Genomic DNA, 19,384 nt, shown 5'->3' on the forward strand with positions numbered 1-19,384 from the left:
TATCTATTTCCCATAGTTCTGTCTTTCTCTTTGTCCCTTTGTCTCTCTCTCTCACACACATACACACACCTACACACAGAGAGACAGCAGTGGGTCTGTACCAGTCAGAGGTGAAGGGGCACATCCTGCTCTTCATCAACAGGGGGAGTGGTGACTATGAAGTGCTCAAGGACCGGCTAGGTCAGGAGCTCTGGCCCCAGAATTCGTTGATAAGGTGAGATCAGGCAAGCAGCTACTGGACCTGAAAAAGAGCGACTCACCAAAACCTCTATTATATTGGCTATTTGATTCAGATCTTAAGATAATGTCCCTAATCCACTATTTGGAACAAGTTATTTTGAATCCACTCTTTAATTGCAGCTTGAATTGAATTTGTAAATTGATTCATTGGAGTCAGATGTGATGAACTGCTTTGTGATCGGAGAAAACCCTTACCAAATGGGAGAGAGAAGGAAATGCCCATCAACAAAATGTATACGTTCTGCAACCGAAACTAAAACTAAAATCTGTGATTTTTTTGGACGAGACCATTGTCAAAAGTAGTTAAATATATATGAACTACTGAACTACTTTTGACATTGGTCTCGTCCAAAAAACCCACAGATTTTAGTTTTAGTTTCGGTTGCAGATTGTTTTGCTACTCTGTGCCCTACTGAACATAACTATTATTTATTTGTCTAGGTTCCTGTTTGTGCTGGTAAATGGGCTGAAGTCCAATGGAAAATCTCTGGCCTACTTCGGCCTGATGTCACGTGACCTTCCCCGCGTGGGCATTTACGACGACGAGTCAGCCATGAAATGTCTCATGCACGAGGGAGAGATCTCCACTCACTCATAAGAGGCGATCTCAAGGTCTGAGGTGAAAACAAACCTCAAATAGTATTGGTTTTCTTTTAAATGCCTTTGAGGGTTGATTGATCCTGCCTGGAGTGACAGATAAACTCTCAATTAAGAGCAGCTAAAAAAGTATTTGAAAGAAAGAAATTCATATTGAACCCATGTCTATGGAGCAGTATACGTTTAAGTGGCTTTGATAATATATAGAAAGCAGCAGTGAATTATACTGAGTTTCCTCTATATAATCTATCTACATTGCTTCTCAAATACTTTTTTCTTAATTTTAAGAGGTGAAGCAGGCAGTAGTACCTGATCCTAAAACTGAGTTGTGAAACAAACAAATAAATGAATGTAAATTATAATTGTGTCTGTTTTGGAGTCTGTATTGATTTCTGTCTGAATCTGATGTAGGCTATTTGTGTGCTCTGGTGGGCATGGTGTGTCTTTATGTGAGGACTGCCATCAGCTCAGTGACTACTCACCACTGAGATTTTGGATCTGATGGTTACAATCACAACTGACTGACCTCAGTAGACTAATAGGGCCTGGAGGGTCTAACAGAGAAAGAATTGGAATCTGTCTTCAGAAAAAATAACCGTTGAGGATTTCAAATGCAATCGCAAAGAAACAACAAATACAATAGAATATGATGCAGTATAATACAATACATATTTGTGTATTTTCATGCAAATGCTACATCTAAGTGCAGACCTGTATTCAAAAACATGTGTATTTCAGTATCTGGGTTATAATATCTGGGTTATAATACAAATGGTATAATTTGACAGTATTTTCAAATACTTATTTAATACATTGGAGTGTAAATTAGTGTGTGATTTTGATTTTCAAACACTTTCCAAGTGTATTTACAAATACATAACATTTAACGACTTATCTTTTCAAATAAAAGATCAGAATACTTACTTTAAATGTATGTGAAATTAATTGAAATATTTTAAATAGTATTTGAACCCAGGTCTGATTTATGTGACATACATTTGCGTTCCAGTTACAGTAGGCCAGCCTACAGCAGTGGAAGAGGGGAGTTAGTGCAGAGTTCTAGACATTAAGGGCCGTACAATAAAGTACAGAAGGATTGGAGCACTTGGGGTGAATATAAAAGACCAGAATAAAGAACAGATTGTCTGCCTGCTGTGCTGAAAGAAACAGGAGAAGAAAAGGACATTGGCATTTTCAAGGCACAGACACAAACGTATAATTATCAGAGATGGAATGCAAGCGGAAACATCAGTCGGAATAGGGAAAACACTGTGGCAGATTTAAGGGGGCTGGAGATATATGCATAGCTATCTAAACAGTTGTAATCGAGTTTATATGTTTGTGGATGTGCTTCCACAAAGGAGGATAGACGGTCAGAGGATGATGAGATGGGTTGTTGTCTTGTGTTTTATTTCATCCACATGAGGGAGACATTTTATGGAGATAGTGGGCACCTTCGAGCTGATCACTATTGTCAAGTCGGTGACAATTGTTGGTCACCGTCTTTCAAAGTGTGTTGCGTTCTGGGGATAAAACATTTCCGACAAGAGTCTATATGTCGATTGCATGAACTTTACAATTGCTCTTCACCAACTTCATCCTGCAGCCATCACCTGTCATGTGGGGGCTCCATTGTCAACCAATCATTAGTGTTTATGTTTAACCCACGTGACCAAAAACATGACTGAAACAGGAACCAACTTGCTAAAATTCATGTGTAGCCTACAGTGCATAAAGGAATGATGTGATTGAGGCCCTCTCTCATTTATTGATTTTATAATGTACACACAAATTATTTCAGTCTGTGAGTGGGTGTTGGAGACATGTTTTTGTTTTTACATTATAAAGGAAACCTTTTATAAACAATGGCAACACTGCCATGGTGATCTGAGCCTTGCTGTTGGAAAATGACGTTAGTATCCGACTTTCGGTTGTCGCAGATGCACCTCTACTGACTTTACTTCTTGACTTTGGTCTACAGTCAGTTGCTTCAGCCTTACAACTCAAACGAGCCCTACTGTATGTTTTCCTCTGAAAATTAAAAACTCAGATCATCAAAAGCATAACATGAGTGTTTAATTGGTGTCTGTCTGAAATCAGAATTTGTCTAAGATGTTGCACTTTGTGCAAATGAAACTGTTAACCATCTAATGTTGCTATGCTGAATGAAATACACTGTTTTAAAGAAGGCATGTGTAAAATAATGGTGCCTAACTGCTCATTCAGCCTCTAATCTTCAAATGAACCAAGTGAATTTTGTACAAGCAATAATTTAAACCGATCAATGAAGTTCCAAGACAAAATGTGTTTCCTACTTTAGAGCAGGGGTGTCAAACTCATTCTATGGAGGGCCTAGTGTCTGTAGGTTTTAGTTTTTTCCTTTCATTTAAGACCAAGACAACTACTGTAGGTGAAGGAAGTAATTAGTGGCCTTAATTCAGCCATCAAGTACAAGGAAGGAGTGAAAATCCGCAAACACTCGGCCCTCAGTGTAATGAGTTTGACACGTGCTTTAGAGTAAGGGCTGTCAAACCTATCAGGATCTCAATTAGAGAATCAACCAGACCTGAGTAAATATCTGCATTCCAAATCAACCCCTAGCTCCTACACCTACCACTTAGTCACTTATGGGCATTTGAAATGATCAGATAGGGTAAAGCAATATGTTAATTGCTTCACCTTGCCTTCTGATAGGCTGGATGCAATTGTGGCCATATTGCTTATCCCTATTAAATCCTTGTGTTTAGACCAAGGTGTAGGATTTAGGGGTCAATTTGGAAATAGAAATTGAATGTAGTTCAGTGGCTGACAGCTGTCCTTAATTAGCCAACGACATTAGAAGGGTCTGGGATTCCTTTAAAAGGAGCAACCAAACATCTGGCAAATATAGTAAAAGGGATATTCTGGTAGGACGTATGCCTACCATTAGTTCTGAATACTGGTGAGGTTTTGAGGGCGAAATGGCCGTGATGATTGGAATCGCTTTCAGGTATGTTTTTAAGTATTGATTAAGTTTGTTTCCCTTGTCCTTCAGGTGTTACAGGTAGCTATGTTTATGACATACATTATTTTTCCTTAAGCGTTTCTTGGCTTTGTTGCCTGCTAATTGGAGGGATAACGTGTTCTACATCAGAAGGTGAGGTCATTTCAAATAACAGCTATGCAGTTCCATAACTTTCAAATGCTGGCATTTTACAGTTTATATTTTTAACCTAGGTGATCGGTCTCCTGCACTGGATTCTAATGCAGCATGGCTCTATGCAGGATCACTTCGGTCTCTAGGATATGGCAATTATAAGTCTCCAAAATCTCAAATGCAAGCGCAACAAACATCCGGCCGCCATCCTGCGGAAGGAACTGGCCCCCATGTCCCAGCAACCTCAGCAAGTGTGGTATCCAGTTCAAATGCCCCTGCATCAGAAGCAACTGGCCGCAGAAGCTCAGCAGCAGAGGCAACCGACCGCCGTGCCCCAGCAAGTGTGGCATCAAGCTCACATGCTGACGCATAAGCAACCGACCGCGGTGCCCCAGCAAGTGTGGCATCAAGCTCACATGCTGATGCATAAGCAACCGACCGCCGTGCCCCAGCAAGTGTGGCATAGAGCTCAAATGCCCCTGCTGCAGAAGAAACTGACCGCCATGACCCAGCAAGTGTGGCATCCTCCTCACATGGCCCTGCAGCAGAAGCAACCGACCGCCGTGCCCCAGCAAGTGTGGCATCCTGCTCAAATTCCCCTGCAGCAGAAGCAACCGACCACCGTGCCCCAGCAAGTGTGGCATCCTGATCAAATGCCCCTGCAGCAGAAGCAACTGACCGCCGTGTCCCAGCAAGTGTGGCATCCTAATCAAATGCTGCAGAAGCAACCGACCGCTGTGCCCCAGCAAGTGTGGCATCCTGCTCAAATGCCCCTGCAACCAACCGCAGTGCCCCAGCAAGTGTGGCATCCTTCTCAAATGCCCCTGCAGCAGAAGAAACCGACCGCCGTGCCCCAGCAAGTATGGCATCCTTCTCAAATGCCCCTGCAGCAGAAGCAACCGACTGCCGTGCCCCAGCAAGTGTGGCATCCTCAAATGCCCCTGCAGCAGAAGCAACTGACGACCGTGCCCCAGCAAGTGTGGCATCCTGCTCAAATGCAGCAGAAGCAACCGACCGCCGTGCCCCAGCAAGTGTGGCATCCTGCTCAAATTCCCCTGCAGCAGAAGCAACCGACCGCCGTGCCCCAGCAAGTGTGGCATCCTGATCAAATGCCCCTGCAGCAGAAGCAACTGACCGCCGTGCCCCAGCAAGTGTGGCATCCTGCTCAAATGCCCCTGCAACCAACCGCAGTGCCCCAGCAAGTGTGGCATCCTTCTCAAATGCCCCTGCAGCAGAAGCAACCGACCGCCGTGCCCCAGCAAGTATGGCATCCTTCTCAAATGCCCCTGCAGCAGAAGCAACCGACTGCCGTGCCCCAGCAAGTGTGGCATCCTCAAATGCCTCTGCAGCAGAAGCAACCGACTGCCGTGCCCCAGCAAGTGTGGCATCCTGCTCAAATGCAGCAGAAGCAACCGACCACCGTGCCCCAGCAAGTGTGGCATCCAGCTCAAATGCAGCAGAAGCAACCGACTGCCGTGCCCCAGCAAGTGTGGCATCCTCCTCAAATGGCCCTGAGGCAGAAGCAAATGACCGCTGTGCCCCAGCAAGTGTGGCATCCTCCTCAAATGGCCCTGAGGCAGAAGCAAATGACCGCTGTGCCCCAGCAAGCATGGCATCCTGCTCAGTTTCCCCAGCAGAAGCAACTGGTCCCTATGCCTCTACTGCAGAAGGAACCAACCACCATAGCCCAGCAACCTCAGCAGGTGTGGCATCCAGCTCAAATGTCCAAGAATCGAACAGCCACTGAACCTCAGCAGAAGCAACCATCCACCACGCCCCAGCAAGCGTGGCATCCAGCTCAAATTCCCCTGCAGCAGAAGCAACCGGCCACTGAACCTCCACAGAAGGAGCTGACCGCCATGCCACAGAAGCTACAGGCCTCCATTCTCCAGCAACCTCCGCTCGTGTGGCATCCATCTCAATTTCCCCAGCAGAAGGAACTGGCAGTCGAGCCCCAGCAGCAGAAGGAACTGGCAGTCGAGCCCCAGCAGCAGAAGGAACTGGCAGTCGAGCCCCAGCAGCAGAAGGAACTGGCAGTCGAGCCTCAGCAAGTGAGGTATCCAGCTCAAATGGCCCAGCAGCTACCCAACCCCATTCCTCAGCAATTATGGCATGTAGGCCAAATTTCCCAGCAGCAACTGGCCCCATTGTCTCAGCAGAAGCACTACGAAAGAACTGAAGATGATGCCTCTGGTAGTTCTCAGGCCAGCATTGAACAGTCAGGTGTCATCCCAATCTCTTCCTACAGTTCCAAATCGCACTACAAGAATGGCAGAACTGTCTTTTCCCGAATCAGCTACACTCCTAGGGAGGCAATGCCTGTTGACAGTGGAAATGCTCCCAAGGACGGTTATGTTGGCATTGGTGCACCAAGCATATATCCAACACTAGTGAAGGATTCTGCAAGGTAATGGTTCACCTGCTCTGAACTTTTCTCTCTGAATTTGAAGTCCTTTGTACTAATCATATATCTATCAACAGGAAAATGTAATGGATTCATCCTCTAGAAGCTCTAATGGTGAGAATTGTTTTTTACATTGGTTACTTAACATTCTGTGTTGCTGACACTGCATTTCTTTCTGCTTTTGTTTCGACCAGGACGTTGCTGGTGCTCTTGCTACTCTAGTGTGATGGAATGAATAAACAACTTACTTTAAAAAATGCCTTGTCTCTTTGAAATAATGATTCTCGTGTCTTGAGAACGGGTGGTGTGCAGTCTTGTAAAATTGACTTCAGTTAATTCTTTGGTTGTTCATCTTTTACCTTTGCTACTGGTTGTTCAAAATAAAAGCTTGGGTCTACATAAGAGCATTTGTGAAGGGGTGAGTTGTCAAATGTTCATACTTTAGATGTAGGCATGCATTGTATACAGTGAGACTGTCCTCAACCTCAGTGCAAGTTGTTGGTGAGTCAATTAACATATAGATGGCCAGACCATGGCTCATTTAGCTATTAGAATTGAGTGAACTTTATGTTTTCAAACTTGCATTTGGCCTTAAACTATAGTCCACACCACAAATGGCAAAGAGTAAAATCAGTTTAGAAGTCTCTGTCCCGTATCTAGCTGATTCCTCAAATGTTTTGGATGCTTCAACCCCTGTTGGCACATCTACATCCATACTTCTGTTTGTATGGGTTACCTTCAGATGTGTCTTACAACTGTGGGGTCAAAGAGGAAACGTAACTATGTTCGGGAGTCAATTTTCCATAATGTTTGTAGGCCAAAGCGTTCTGACGCTAGATGTTTTTGAGACTGCATTTTGAGGTGTCTGACCAACACCACTGTAGCTCGGCCCCTGTCCAGCGCAGATGCTTAAGGGCGACAGGCGGATGCAGTGGATTGAGACTCAGCACATTCTAAATGTTCTAGCTTCAACTGGATTTTGATGGGCCTCAATACTCTTCCCCTGTAGCTCATTCCTCCTAGTCCATTTATTGTACCACAGGCTCCTATAGAATGGATTCGGTGTATTTGATTTTTATGATGCCTGGAGCGGTTTAACCTATCAACAAATATATTCTGTACAGACTGTCTTCAAGCATGTACATTTTCTTAACCAGGTGATAATTTTACTGCATAGTATGAGAATTCAGCCCTTAAATGGATCCATTAAGTTCCAAAGAGGAAGCTGGTAGGCACTAGCGTGACAGTTTAACTAGCATAAGATGTCACCCAGGACTTTTTGTAACTTGACATATTTGCCTGTTGTAGTTGACTGTTTGGCCACAGACTCATGAACACTAATGAAAATGTATATGCATTGAATTTTCTACAAGGAGTTGTACTTTGTCCAACAGCAATCTCTTGTCTAGCGTACCTCAACAGACGACTTCATTTAATTTGTCACGGTATGGTATTTTTGGACACAATCTCAATGTGTGTACAGCGTTTTGCACAACACATTTCTTCCCGGACCACTGAGGTTGCACCTGCAAAAGCCCCTGGCAGGAACTTCATTAGCCTGCATTAAAAGGTGCTCTTGATTAAGCTCACCCAGTGCAATGGCTAGTTACATTTCCCTCTAAAACCATCGGATTGGTCCACGATCCTCTAGACCCAAATTGCTACAGACGCCATCTATCCTGCCTTTCTAAGGTCTTCTAAAGCCAATTCAACAAACAGATTACCGACCATTTCGAATCCCACCGTACCTTCTCAGCTATGCAATCTGGTTTCAATGTTGGTCATGGGTGCACCTCAGCCACGCTCAAGGTCCTAAAGGATATCATAACCACAATCGATAAGAGATATTACTGTGCAGCTGTATTCATCGACCTGGCCAAGGCTTTCGACTCTGTCAATTACCACATTCTTAGTGGCAGACTCAACAGCCTTGGTTTCTCAAATGATTGCCTCGCCTGGTTCACCAACTATTTCTCTGATATAGAGTTCAGTGTGTCAAATCGGAGGGCTTGTTGTCCGGACCTCTTGCAGTCTCTATGGGGGTGCCACAGGGTTCAATTCTCGGGCCGACTCTTCTCTGTATATATCAAAGATGTCTCTCTCGCTGCTGGTGATTCTCTGATCCACCTCTCTGCAGACGACACCATTCTGTATACTTCTGGCCTTTCTTTGGACACTGTGTTAACTAACCTCCAGATGAGCTTCAATGCCATACAACTCTCCTTCCGTGGCCTCCAACTGCTCTTAAATGCAAGTAAAACTAAATGCATGCTCTTCAACCGATCACTGCCCGCACCTGCCCGCTTGTCCAGCATCACTACTCTGGACGGTTCTGACTTAGAATATGTGGACAACTACAAATACCTAGGTGTCTGGCTAGGCTGTAAAATCTCATTCCAGACTCGCATTAAGCATCTCCAATCCAATATTAAATCTAGAATCCGCTTCCTATTTCGCAAAAAAGCCTCGTTCACTCATGCTGCCAAACATACCCTCGTAAAACTGACTATCCTACCGATCCCTGACTTTGGTGATGTCATCTATAAAATAGCCTCCATCACTCTACTCAACAAATGTGATGCAGTCTATCACAGTGCCATCCGTTTTGTCACCAAAGCCCCATTTATCACCCACCACTGCGACCTGTACACTCTCGTTGGCTGGCCATCGCTTCATACTCGTCGCCAAACCCACTGTTTCCAAGTCTTTGCTAGGTAAAGCTCCACCTTATCTCAGCTCACTGGTCACCGTAACACCCACCCTTAGCACGTGCTCCAGCAGGTATATCTCACTGGTCACCCCCGAAGCCAATTCCTACAGCCTTTCCTTCCAGTTCTCTGCTGCTAATGACTGGAACAAACTGCAAAAATCACTGAAGCTGGAGACAAATATCTCCCTCACTAGCTTTAAGCACCAGCTGTCAGAGCAGTTCACAGATCACTGCACCTGTACATAGCCCATCTGTAAACAGCCCATCCAACTACCTCGTCCCCATACTGTATTTATTTATTTATCTTGCTCCTTTGCAACCCAGTATCTACTTGCACATTCACCTTCTGCACATCTACCATTCCAGTGTCTAATTGTTATATTGTAATTACTTCACCACCATGGCCTATTTATTGCATTACCGCCCTTATCTTACCTCATTTGCACTCACTGTATACAGATTTGTCTTTTTTCTAATGTATTGTCTGTACGTTTATTTATCCCATGTGTATCTATGTGGTGCTTTTTTGTCGCACTGCTTTGCTTTATCTTGGCCAGGTCGCAGTTGTAAATGAGAACTTGTTCTCAACTGGCCTAACTGGTTAAATAAAGGCGAAATAAAACAAATAACAAGTAAATTTTTCTAAACCAAGTATTGTTGGTGAAACTAAGTAGTTCGATGATATGAGAACTCGTACCTTAAATGGATCCATTCAAGTTCCAATGATGAAGCTGGTAAGGCACTAGCAGGGAAGCTTAGCTAGCATTGTGTCACATGGAACTGACAAAGGGGTTTCATTTCAAGCTAAAGTGTACTGTTAGCTGGCTGGTTCCCTAGCTGACGTAATTATTTGTTTCCCAGAGCCGTTTGCTTTTCTAGTTAGAGCCTAATGTTAGCTAGCTAACATTGGACCTGGTTGGTTAGCTCCCAGCACTGTGGCATTGTTGCCACTTTGTTCATTGTTGTTTATCTAGCTAACATTTGCTGGCTGGCTCGTTAGCTAACGTTACGTGACGTGTGTACAACACCCGTTGAATATGGCCGGTGTCAGTAAACGTCTGCAAGAAAGCGTCATGCAATTGTTTCCAGCAGAACTGGTTAGGCTGTTTTCATGTTATCCAGAGGTAAACAAATCATTGGCCAGAGTGTCAAGTGTGTGTGCTCTGAAAGAGAAACGTGATGGGTGGGGCTAAAGCTTATTAAGAGGGTGTGAACGATGCTGAATGGGTGTAGACAAAGAAGAGCTCTAAACTAGATACCAAAACATTCAAAGATGATTTTCTCAAAAGTGAGATTAAAAGATGATCAACTTTCAAAGCAGAATTACTTTCCCATTGTACCTCAAATGCAGTGTATGATATACCATTTTGTAGCTTTGAGTCTCTACTTTTAACACTTTCACTACATAAGACGGAATCCAGGTGGCGAGTCACATATGTAATCATGTAGCAACAAAAACAAGTGTTAAACAAATCAAAATATATTTTATATTTGAGATTCTTCAAAGTAGCCACCCTTTGCCTTGACAGATTTGCACACTCTTGGCATTCTCTCAACCAGCTTCATGAGGTAGTCACTTGGAATGCATTTCAATTAACAGGTGTGCCCTGTAAAAAGTTAATTTGTGGAATTTCTTTCCTTCTTGTGTTGTGACAAGGTAAGGGTGATAGCAGAAGATAGCCCTATTTGGTAAAAGACCAAGTCCATATTATGGTGAGAACCATTCAAATAAGCAAAGGCAAACGACAGTCAGGAACATTTCAAGAACTGAAAGTTTCTTCAAGTGCATCAAGAGCTATGATGAAACTGGCTCTCATGAGGACCACCACAGGAAAGGAAGACCCAGAGTTACCTAAATGCTTCACAGAGGTAGAGTAACAGACACATCTCAACATCAACTGTTCAGAGGAGACTGCGTGAATCAGGCCTTCATGGTCGAATTGCTGCAAAGAAACCAATACCAAAAGATACCAGTAAGAAGAGACTTACTTGGCCCAAAAAACACGAGCAATGGACATTAGACTGGTGGAAATCTGTCCTTTGGTCTGATGAGTCCAAATTTGAGATTTGTGGTTCCAACCGCCGTGTCTTTGTGAGATGCAGGGTAGGTGAACGGATGATCTCTGCATGTCTGGTTCCCACCATGAAGCATGGAGGACAAGTTGTGATGGTGTGGGGGTGCTTTGCTGGTGACACGGTCTGTGATTTATTTAGAAATCAAGGTACACTGGCTACCACAACATTCTGTAGCTATACGCCATCCCATCTGGTTTGCGCTTAGTGGGACTATCGTTTGTTTTTCAATAGGACAATGACCCAACACACTTCCAGGCTGTGTAAGGTCTATTTGACCAAGAAGGAGAGTGATGGAGTGCTGCATCAGATGACCTGGACTCCACAATCACCCGACCTCAACCCAATTGAGATGGTTTGGCATGAGTTGGACCATAGAGTGAAGAAAAGCAGCCAACAAGTGCTCAGAAAATGTGGGAACTCCTTCAAGACTGTTGGAAAAGCATTCCCTGATGAAGCTGGTTGAGAGAATGCCAAGAGTGTGCAAAGCTGTCATCAAGGCAAAGTGAGGCTACTTTGAAAAATCTAAAATATATTTTTGCACAACACACTTCCACCGGACCACTGAGGTTGCACCTGCAAAAGCCCCTGGCAGGATCTTAATTAGCATGAAATAAAGGTGCACTTGATTAAGCTCACCCAGTGCAATGGGTAGGTAGAGTTCACTCTTTATTAATTAAAACCACTGGTTTTGTCCATGATGCGCAAACCCTCCAGCACACCAGCTGAATGAAATCAAGCGCACCTAATCTCAATTGGGAAATTGGACCAATAGAAATTATGTTCAGTGGCTTGCAGGTGTACCTAATTAACCAGCCAAATTAGAAGGGTCTAGGATTCCTTTGTAAGGCGCAGCAAAAAAGACAATCAGATACAATATCAGGGATCTCCTGGTAAGGCTTCTGGCTACCATTAGTTCTGACTACTGAGGTTTTGATGAGAAAAATGGCTGTGAGTTTTGAAATGTCTTTGAGGTAAGTTGTATGGCTCTAGTTTGATTCCCTTGTCTTCCATGTTTTACAGGTAGCTGTATTTAACTGACTAGGATGTTTTTGTTTTTATTTAGAATTTCTTGGATTTGTTGCCTGCTAATTGGAGGGATAACCTGTTATCCTCCACCTAAAGGTGTGTTTTGTTCTGCACATTTAATTCAGTGAAATTAAATGGCTTCAAATGCTGGCATTTTACGATTTGAAACGTATTATTTTCTTTTGTAGGTAATTTATAGATATATTCCCCAAAATCAAGTAAAAGGAACTGGCCACAATGCAGCGGAAGCTACTGGCTCCCGTGCCTCGACAGGTGAAGCTACCGGCTCCCGTGCCTCAGCAGGTGAAGCAGCCACCCATAATGCCTCTGCAAGCGTCACGACTGGCCCAAATACCTTAGCTGAAGCAACTGGCCACAATGCTTCATCAAGCGCCACGACAGTCCCAAATGCCTTAGGTGAAGCAGCTGGCCACAGTGCCGCGCAAGCGATCACCCATAATGCCTCGGCAAGTATGGCAACTGGCCCAAATACCTTAGGTGAAGCAACTGGCCACGGTGCCTCGGCAGCGGAAGCAACTGGACACAGTGCCATGCAAACGGCCACTCATAATGCCTCAGAAGCGGCCAACCACAATGCCTCTGCAAGCGTCACGACTGGGCCAAATACCTTGGGTGAAGGAGCCGACTCCCGTGCCTCAGCAGAAGCAGCAACCCATAATATCTCAGCAAGCGTCACGACTGGCCCAAATACCTTAGCTGAAGCAACTGGCCACAATGCTTCATCAAGCGCCACGACTGGCCCAAGTGCCTCAGGTGAAGTAACTGGCCACAGTGCTTCATCAAGCACCACGACTGGCCTAAATACCTTCGGTGAAACAACCGGCCACTTTGCCTCGGCAGAGGAAGCAACCGGCCACGGTACCTCAAGTGCGGAATCTGGTTCAAATGCCTCGGCAGAAGCGACAGGCGCCCTTGCCTCGGCAGAAGCGACAGGGCCTCAGCCCTTGCCTCGGCAGAAGCGACAGGCGCCCTTGCCTCGGCAGAAGCGACAGGCGCCCTTGCCTCGGCAGAAGCGACAGGCGCCCTTGCCTCGGCAGAAGCGACAGGCGCCCTTGCCTCGGCAGAAGCGACAGGCGCCCTTGCCTCGGCAGAAGCGACAGGCGCCCTTGCCTCGGCAGAAGCGACAGGCGCCCTTGCCTCGGCAGAAGCGACAGGCGCCCTTGCCTCGGCAGAAGCGACAGGCGCCCTTGCCTCGGCAGAAGCGACAGGCGCCCTTGCCTCGGCAGAAGCGACAGGCGCCCTTGCCTCGGCAGAAGCGACAGGCGCCCTTGCCTCGGCAGAAGCGACAGGCGCCCTTGCCTCGGCAGAAGCGACAGGCGCCCTTGCCTCGGCAGAAGCGACAGGCGCCCTTGCCTCGGCAGAAGCGACAGGCGCCCTTGCCTCGGCAGAAGCGACAGGCCTTGAACAGGAGGGCCAACTCCTCAAGCAACATGGATATTAGCAGCAGTGATGTTTCTCAGGATTTTGGGTATGAGGGTGACAATGAAAGCACCCAATGTGTCATCTCCAGCAGCGTTCAAAGCAGCATCGTTGAACAGTCAATTCTCGTACTAACATAGTTACAAATCGGTGTATGAGAAGGGCAATACTGTCTACTCCCAAACCTGCCACACCACTGGGTAGGTTATGCAAACGTCACTACAGTCCGAGAGATATCTCTGAACCAAGCATATCCCCACCTGCTACGACTACTGGGATGCAATGTAATGTGCAACTTCTACACTCACCTGCACTTTGCGTACTGATTTTGAAATCCGTTATACTCATCGTCTATCAACAGAATTGCAATGGTAGATTCATCCTTTGGATGACAATTCTGAGTTGTTGCTGACACTTTCTTTAAGCTTCCACTGTATGCTTATGCGTCGGCCAGGGAGTTGCTGCTGCTCGTTCTACCCTGCATTACTTGTAAAACAATAAAATATTGTACCTTTTTAAAAGTGCCTCCTTGTGTTTTGAAATAGTGTGTTTTAATGTCTACCTTTGGCTTGCTGGTTGAGAACAGTGTTGGTTGCCAGTGCAATTTGTAGTAATTGGGAATGTGGTTCACAGTTCCTTAATCTTTTGGATATCAAATCTATAATTTATCTTTGCTGCTGGTTGACAAACCCCAAGATTGTCTCTACGTTAAAGCCACTGACCACGTTTACATGTACATCAATATCCCGTTATTCGGGATCCTGAAGTATTTATTTTGTGTTGCCATGTAAACATCAAATCCTGTTTTACAAAAACCTGAGAAAGCTTGTACCCCGGAGATGGGCTACTGTGGCATATAAACCTCTTCTGTTTTTGTGGTATGCGCAGGCTCCGTTTCGCCTCTTGTGGTTGTCTGACTCTGTCAAACAAATCAATTTAAAGTGGGCTACCTGTCCAGTTTGATCCACCATAACTGAGCTTAATGGCTACTTTCACCCCTAATTTAGACACGTTTCTGCTTACTTACATTAGTTCTGCCATTTGTCAACTATAGTTTAATACATGCAGCTTCTCTTCTGTCATAACTTGTTGCCCCAGAAGACTAAAGTAGTGCTCACAAATGTCTTACGTTGATAGAATGAATGCATTAGTCATAACAGGTAAAATTATTTAAGGACCAGGTAGCATGCTAGAACAGTGGAAACATTGGTCCTGTGCCAAATGCAATTTTGACAGATTTTAAGGAAATGTAAAGCTGAGAATGGTAACTTCAGTTAGTCTTGGGTGTGTATTTTATGTGGTTGAAATGCTGTCTGCTTGCAAAAGTGTCAAAGATGACATTACATGTGCATTGGCATTTTCCCCGAGACGCTGATAGAAATATTTATCCACTCTTTTCCCAAGACAATTTAAAGAGATTATCATTTCACTGCAACTGAAGTTAATATAAACTGCAAAAAATTAAACGTCCTGTGTTTATTTCCAGCAAACTTAACATGTCAATTTTTGTATGAGCATAAGATTCTACAACTGACACAAACTGAGTTCCACAGTTCCACAGACATGACTAACAGAACTGGAATTATGTGTTCCTGAACAAAGGGGGAGACAAAATCAAAAGTAACAGGAAGTATCTTGTGTGGCCACGTGCTGCATTAAGTACTGCAATACATCTCCTCCTCATGGACTGCACCAGATTTGCCAGTTTCTTGCTGTGAGATGTTACCCAACTCTTCCACCATGGCAGGCTTTGTTTGGTGTGAGTGAAGTAGGATCTGTACGAAATTGGAAGCCGATTCTAGATTGAATTATGGATTGGAGATGCTATATGAGTCTGGAAGGAGAGTTCACAGCCTAGCCAGACACCTAGGTATTTGTAGTTGTCCACATATTCTAAGTCAGAACCGTCCAGAGTAGTGATGCTAGTCGGGCGGGAGGGTGCGGGCAGCGACCAGTTGAAAAGCATGCATTTGGTTTTACTTGCATTTAAAAGCAGTTGGAGGCCACGGAAGGAGTGTTGGATGGCATTGAAGCTCATTTGGAGGTTAACAGTGTCCAAAGAAGGGCGAGATATATACAGAATGGTGTCTGCGTAGATGGTGAATCAGGGAATCACCTGCAGCAAGAGCGACAATCGTTGATATATATACAGAGAAAAGAGTCGGCCCGAGAATTGAACCCTATGGTACCCCCATAGAGACTGCCAGAGGTCCGGACAACAGGCCCTCCGATTTGACACACTGAACTCTGTCTGAGAAGTAGTTGGTGAACCAGGCGAGGCAGTCATTTGAGAAACCAAGGCTGTTGAGTCTGCCCATAAGGATACGGGGATTGACAGAGTCGAAGGCCTTGGCCAGGTCGATGAAGACGGCTGTACAGTACTGGCTTTTATCGATGGCGGTTATGATATCGTTTAGGACCTTGAGCGTGGCTGAGGTGCACCTGTGACCAGCTCGGAAACCGGATCGCACAGCGGAGAAGGTACGGTGGGATTCGAAATGCTCTGTGATCTGTTTATTAACTTGGCTTTAGAAAACTTTAGGCAGGGTGGATATAGGTCTATAACAGTTTGGGTATAGAGTGTCAACCACTTTGAAGAGGGGGATGACCGCAGCAGCTTTCCAATCTTTTCGTGATCTCTGACAATACGAAAGAGATTGATAAGACTGGTAATAGGGGTTCCAACAATGGGGGCGGATAATTTTAGAAAGAGAGGGTCCAGATTGTCTAGCCCAGCTGATTTGTAGGCGTCCAGGTTTTGCAGCTCTTTCAGAACATCTGCTATCTGGATTTGGGTGAAGGAGAAACTGGGGAGGCTTGGGCAAGTAGCTGTGGCAATAAGCTGTGTAACTCTGCAGTTGTTGCCATCCTGTTCTATCCCGCATTTGTGATCTTTCGATGTACTGATCCTGTGCAGGTGTTTGTTTACACGTGGTCTGTCACTGCAAGGACGATCAGCTGTCCGTATTCCCTTGTAGTGCTGTCTTAGGCGTCTCACAGTATAGACATTGCAATTTATCGCCCTGGCCCCATCTGCAGTCTCCTTGCAGCATGCCTAAGGCACGTTCACCCAGATACCTAGGGACCCTGGACGTGGTGTTTTTTAGAGTCAGTAGAAAGGCCTTTTTAGTGTCCTAAGTTTTCATAACTGTGACCTTATTTGCCTACCGTCTGTAAGCTGTTCGTGTCTTAACGACCGTTCAACAGGGTGAATGTTCATTCATGGTTCATTGAACAAGCATGTGTTTAAAATCCGTTGTACTAATCATCTTTCAACAGAATTGCACTGGTAGATTCATCCTTTGGATGACAATTCTGAGTTGTTGCTTCCACTGTATGCTTTTGCGTCGGCAGGGAGTTGCTGTTGCTCGTTCTACCCTGCATTACTTGTAAAACAATAAACATATTGTACCTTTAAAAGTTCTCCTTGTGTTTTGAAATACTGTGTGTTTTTAATGCTCTACCTCTGCCTGGATGGCAGGAAGCTTGGCCCCAGTAATGTACCTAGGCCGTTCGTGCTACCGAATGCAACAGTGAAATGCTTACTTAGGAGCCCGTAAGCAACAATGCAGTTTAAAAACAAATATGAATAAGAAACAAAAGTAGCAAGTAATTAAAGAGCAGCAGTAAAATAACAATAGTGAGACTATATACAGGGGGGTACAGAGTCAATGTGTAGGTGCACCTTTTTAGTTGAGGTAATATGTAGGTGGAGTTATTAAACAATGCATAGATAACCACAGAGAGTAGCAGCGGTGTAAAGGGGGGATGCAAGTAGTCTGATTAGCCGTTTGACTAGGTGTTCAGGAGTCTTATGGCTTGGGGGTAGAAGCTGTTTAGAAGCCTCTTGGACCTAGACTTGGTGCTCTGGTACCGCTTGCCGTGCGGTAGCAGAGAAACCAGTCAATGACTAGGGTGGCTGGAGTCTTTGACAATTTTTAGGGCCTTCCTCTGACATGGCCTGGTACAGAGGTCCTGGATGGCAGGAAGCTTGTCCCCAGTGATGTACTATGCCGTTCACACTACCCTCTGTAGTACCTTGCGGTCGGAGGCTGAGCAGTTGCCATACCGGGCAGATATTCAACCAGTCAGGATACTCTCGATGGTGCAGCTGTAGAACTTTTAGAAGATATGAGGACCCATGCCAAATCTTTTTAGTCTCCTGAGTGGGAATAGGTTTTGTCGTGCTGGCTTCACGACTGTCTTGGTGTGCTTGGAACATGTTCGCTTGTTGGTGATGTGGACACCAAGGAACTTGAAGCTCTCAACCTCCACTACAGCCCCGTCGATGAGAATGGGGGAATGCTCGGTCCTCTCTTTCCTGTAGTCTACAATCATCTCCTTTGTCTTGATCACATTTAGGGAATGGTTGTTGTCCTTGCACCACACGGCCATATCTCTGACCTCCTCCCTATAGGCTGTCTCGTTGTCTGTGGTCAGGCCTACCACTGTTGTGTCGTCAACAAACTTAATGATGGTGTTGGAGTCGTGCCTGGCCGTGCTGTCATGAGTGAACAGGGAGTACAGGAGGGGACTGAGCACGCACCCCTGAGTGGCCCCGTGTTGAGGATCAGTGTGGCGGATGTGTTATTACCTACCCTTACCACCTGGTGGCGGGCCGTCAGGAAGTCCAGGATCCAGTTGCAGAGGGAGGTGTTTAGTCCCAGGGTCCTTAGCTTATTGATGAGCTTTGAGGGCACTATGATGTTGAATGCTGAGCACTAGTCAAAGAATAGGAAAGAATAGCAGTGTGGAGTGCAATAAAATTGCATCTGTGGATCTGTTAGGACGGTATGCAAATTGAGTGGGTCTAGTGTTTCTGGGATAATGGTGTTGATGTGAGCCATGACCTGCCTTTCAAAGCACTTCATAGCTACAGACGTGAGTGCTACGGGTTGGTAGACATTTAGGCAGGTTACCTTAGTGTTCTTGAGCACAGGGACTATAGTGGTCTGCTTAAAACATGTTGGTATTACAGACTTGGACAGGGAGAGGTTGAAAATGTCAGTGAAGACACTTGCCAGTTGGTCAGCACCTGCTCGCAGTACACGTCCTGGTAATCTGTCAAGCCCTGCGGTCTTGTGAATGTTGACCTGTGTAAAGGTCTTACTCACATTGGTTGCGGAGAGAGCGTGATCACGCAGTCTTCCTGATCAGATTTTGCTCTCATGCATGTTTCAGTGTTATTTGCCTCGAAGTGAGCATAGAAGTATTCTAGCTCGTCTGGTAGGCAGGTGTCACTGGGCAGCTCTCGTGCTGCTTCTTTGTAGTCTGTAAAGGTTCGCAAGCCCTGCCACATCCGACGAGTGTCAGAGCCGGTGTAGTACGATCAATCTTAGTCCTGTATTGATGCTTTGCCCGTTTGATGGTTCATCGGAGGGCATAGCGGGATTTCTTATAAGCTCCGGGTTGGCGTCCCGCTCCTTGAAAGCGGCAACTCTAGCCTTTAGCTCAGTGCAAATGTTGCCTGTAATCCATGGTTTCTGGTTGGGTTATGTACAAACGGTCACTGTGGGGATGACGTCATTGATGCACTTATTGATGAAGCCAATGACTGATGTGGTGTACTCCTCAATGTCATCGGAGGAATCCGGAATATATTCCAGTCTGTGCTGGCAAAACAGTCATGTAGCTTAGCAGCTGCTTCATCTGACCACTTTTTTATTGATCAGGTCACTGGTGGTTCCTGCTTTAATTATTGCTTGTAAGCAGGAGGATAGAATTATGGTCAGATTTACCAAATGGAGGGTGAGGG

The 19,384-nt window shown here is 45.4% G+C and overlaps 3 protein-coding genes across 3 annotated transcripts; all 3 read left to right on the plus strand.

The window, feature by feature from the left end:
• The first annotated feature begins 3,702 nt into the window (after nucleotides 1–3,702).
• LOC116355424 (PAX-interacting protein 1-like) lies at nucleotides 3,703–4,682 on the plus strand. Its single transcript, XM_031799125.1, has 3 exons — nucleotides 3,703–3,826; nucleotides 4,054–4,637; nucleotides 4,670–4,682. The coding sequence occupies exons 2-3, from the start codon at nucleotides 4,123–4,125 to the stop codon at nucleotides 4,680–4,682; spliced, it is 528 nt and encodes a 175-aa protein (XP_031654985.1). The 5' UTR covers nucleotides 3,703–3,826; nucleotides 4,054–4,122.
• Nucleotides 4,683–5,370: 688 nt separating this feature from the next.
• On the plus strand, nucleotides 5,371–6,636 carry LOC116355541 (transcription factor SPT20 homolog). Its single transcript, XM_031799965.1, has 3 exons — nucleotides 5,371–6,380; nucleotides 6,455–6,491; nucleotides 6,572–6,636. The coding sequence occupies exons 1-2, from the start codon at nucleotides 5,371–5,373 to the stop codon at nucleotides 6,462–6,464; spliced, it is 1,020 nt and encodes a 339-aa protein (XP_031655825.1). The 3' UTR covers nucleotides 6,465–6,491; nucleotides 6,572–6,636.
• Nucleotides 6,637–11,998: 5,362 nt separating this feature from the next.
• LOC116355540 (serine/arginine repetitive matrix protein 1-like) lies at nucleotides 11,999–14,153 on the plus strand. The gene is made up of 3 exons (XM_031799964.1): nucleotides 11,999–12,134; nucleotides 12,227–12,285; nucleotides 12,378–14,153. Exon 3 carries the CDS (start codon nucleotides 12,663–12,665, stop codon nucleotides 13,767–13,769), a length of 1,107 nt encoding a protein of 368 aa, XP_031655824.1. The 5' UTR covers nucleotides 11,999–12,134; nucleotides 12,227–12,285; nucleotides 12,378–12,662; the 3' UTR covers nucleotides 13,770–14,153.
• Nucleotides 14,154–19,384: the final 5,231 nt, after the last annotated feature.

The sequence above is a fragment of the Oncorhynchus kisutch genome, linkage group LG20, assembly GCF_002021735.2.
Source record: "Oncorhynchus kisutch isolate 150728-3 linkage group LG20, Okis_V2, whole genome shotgun sequence".
Taxonomy (NCBI): Eukaryota; Metazoa; Chordata; class Actinopteri; order Salmoniformes; family Salmonidae; genus Oncorhynchus; species Oncorhynchus kisutch.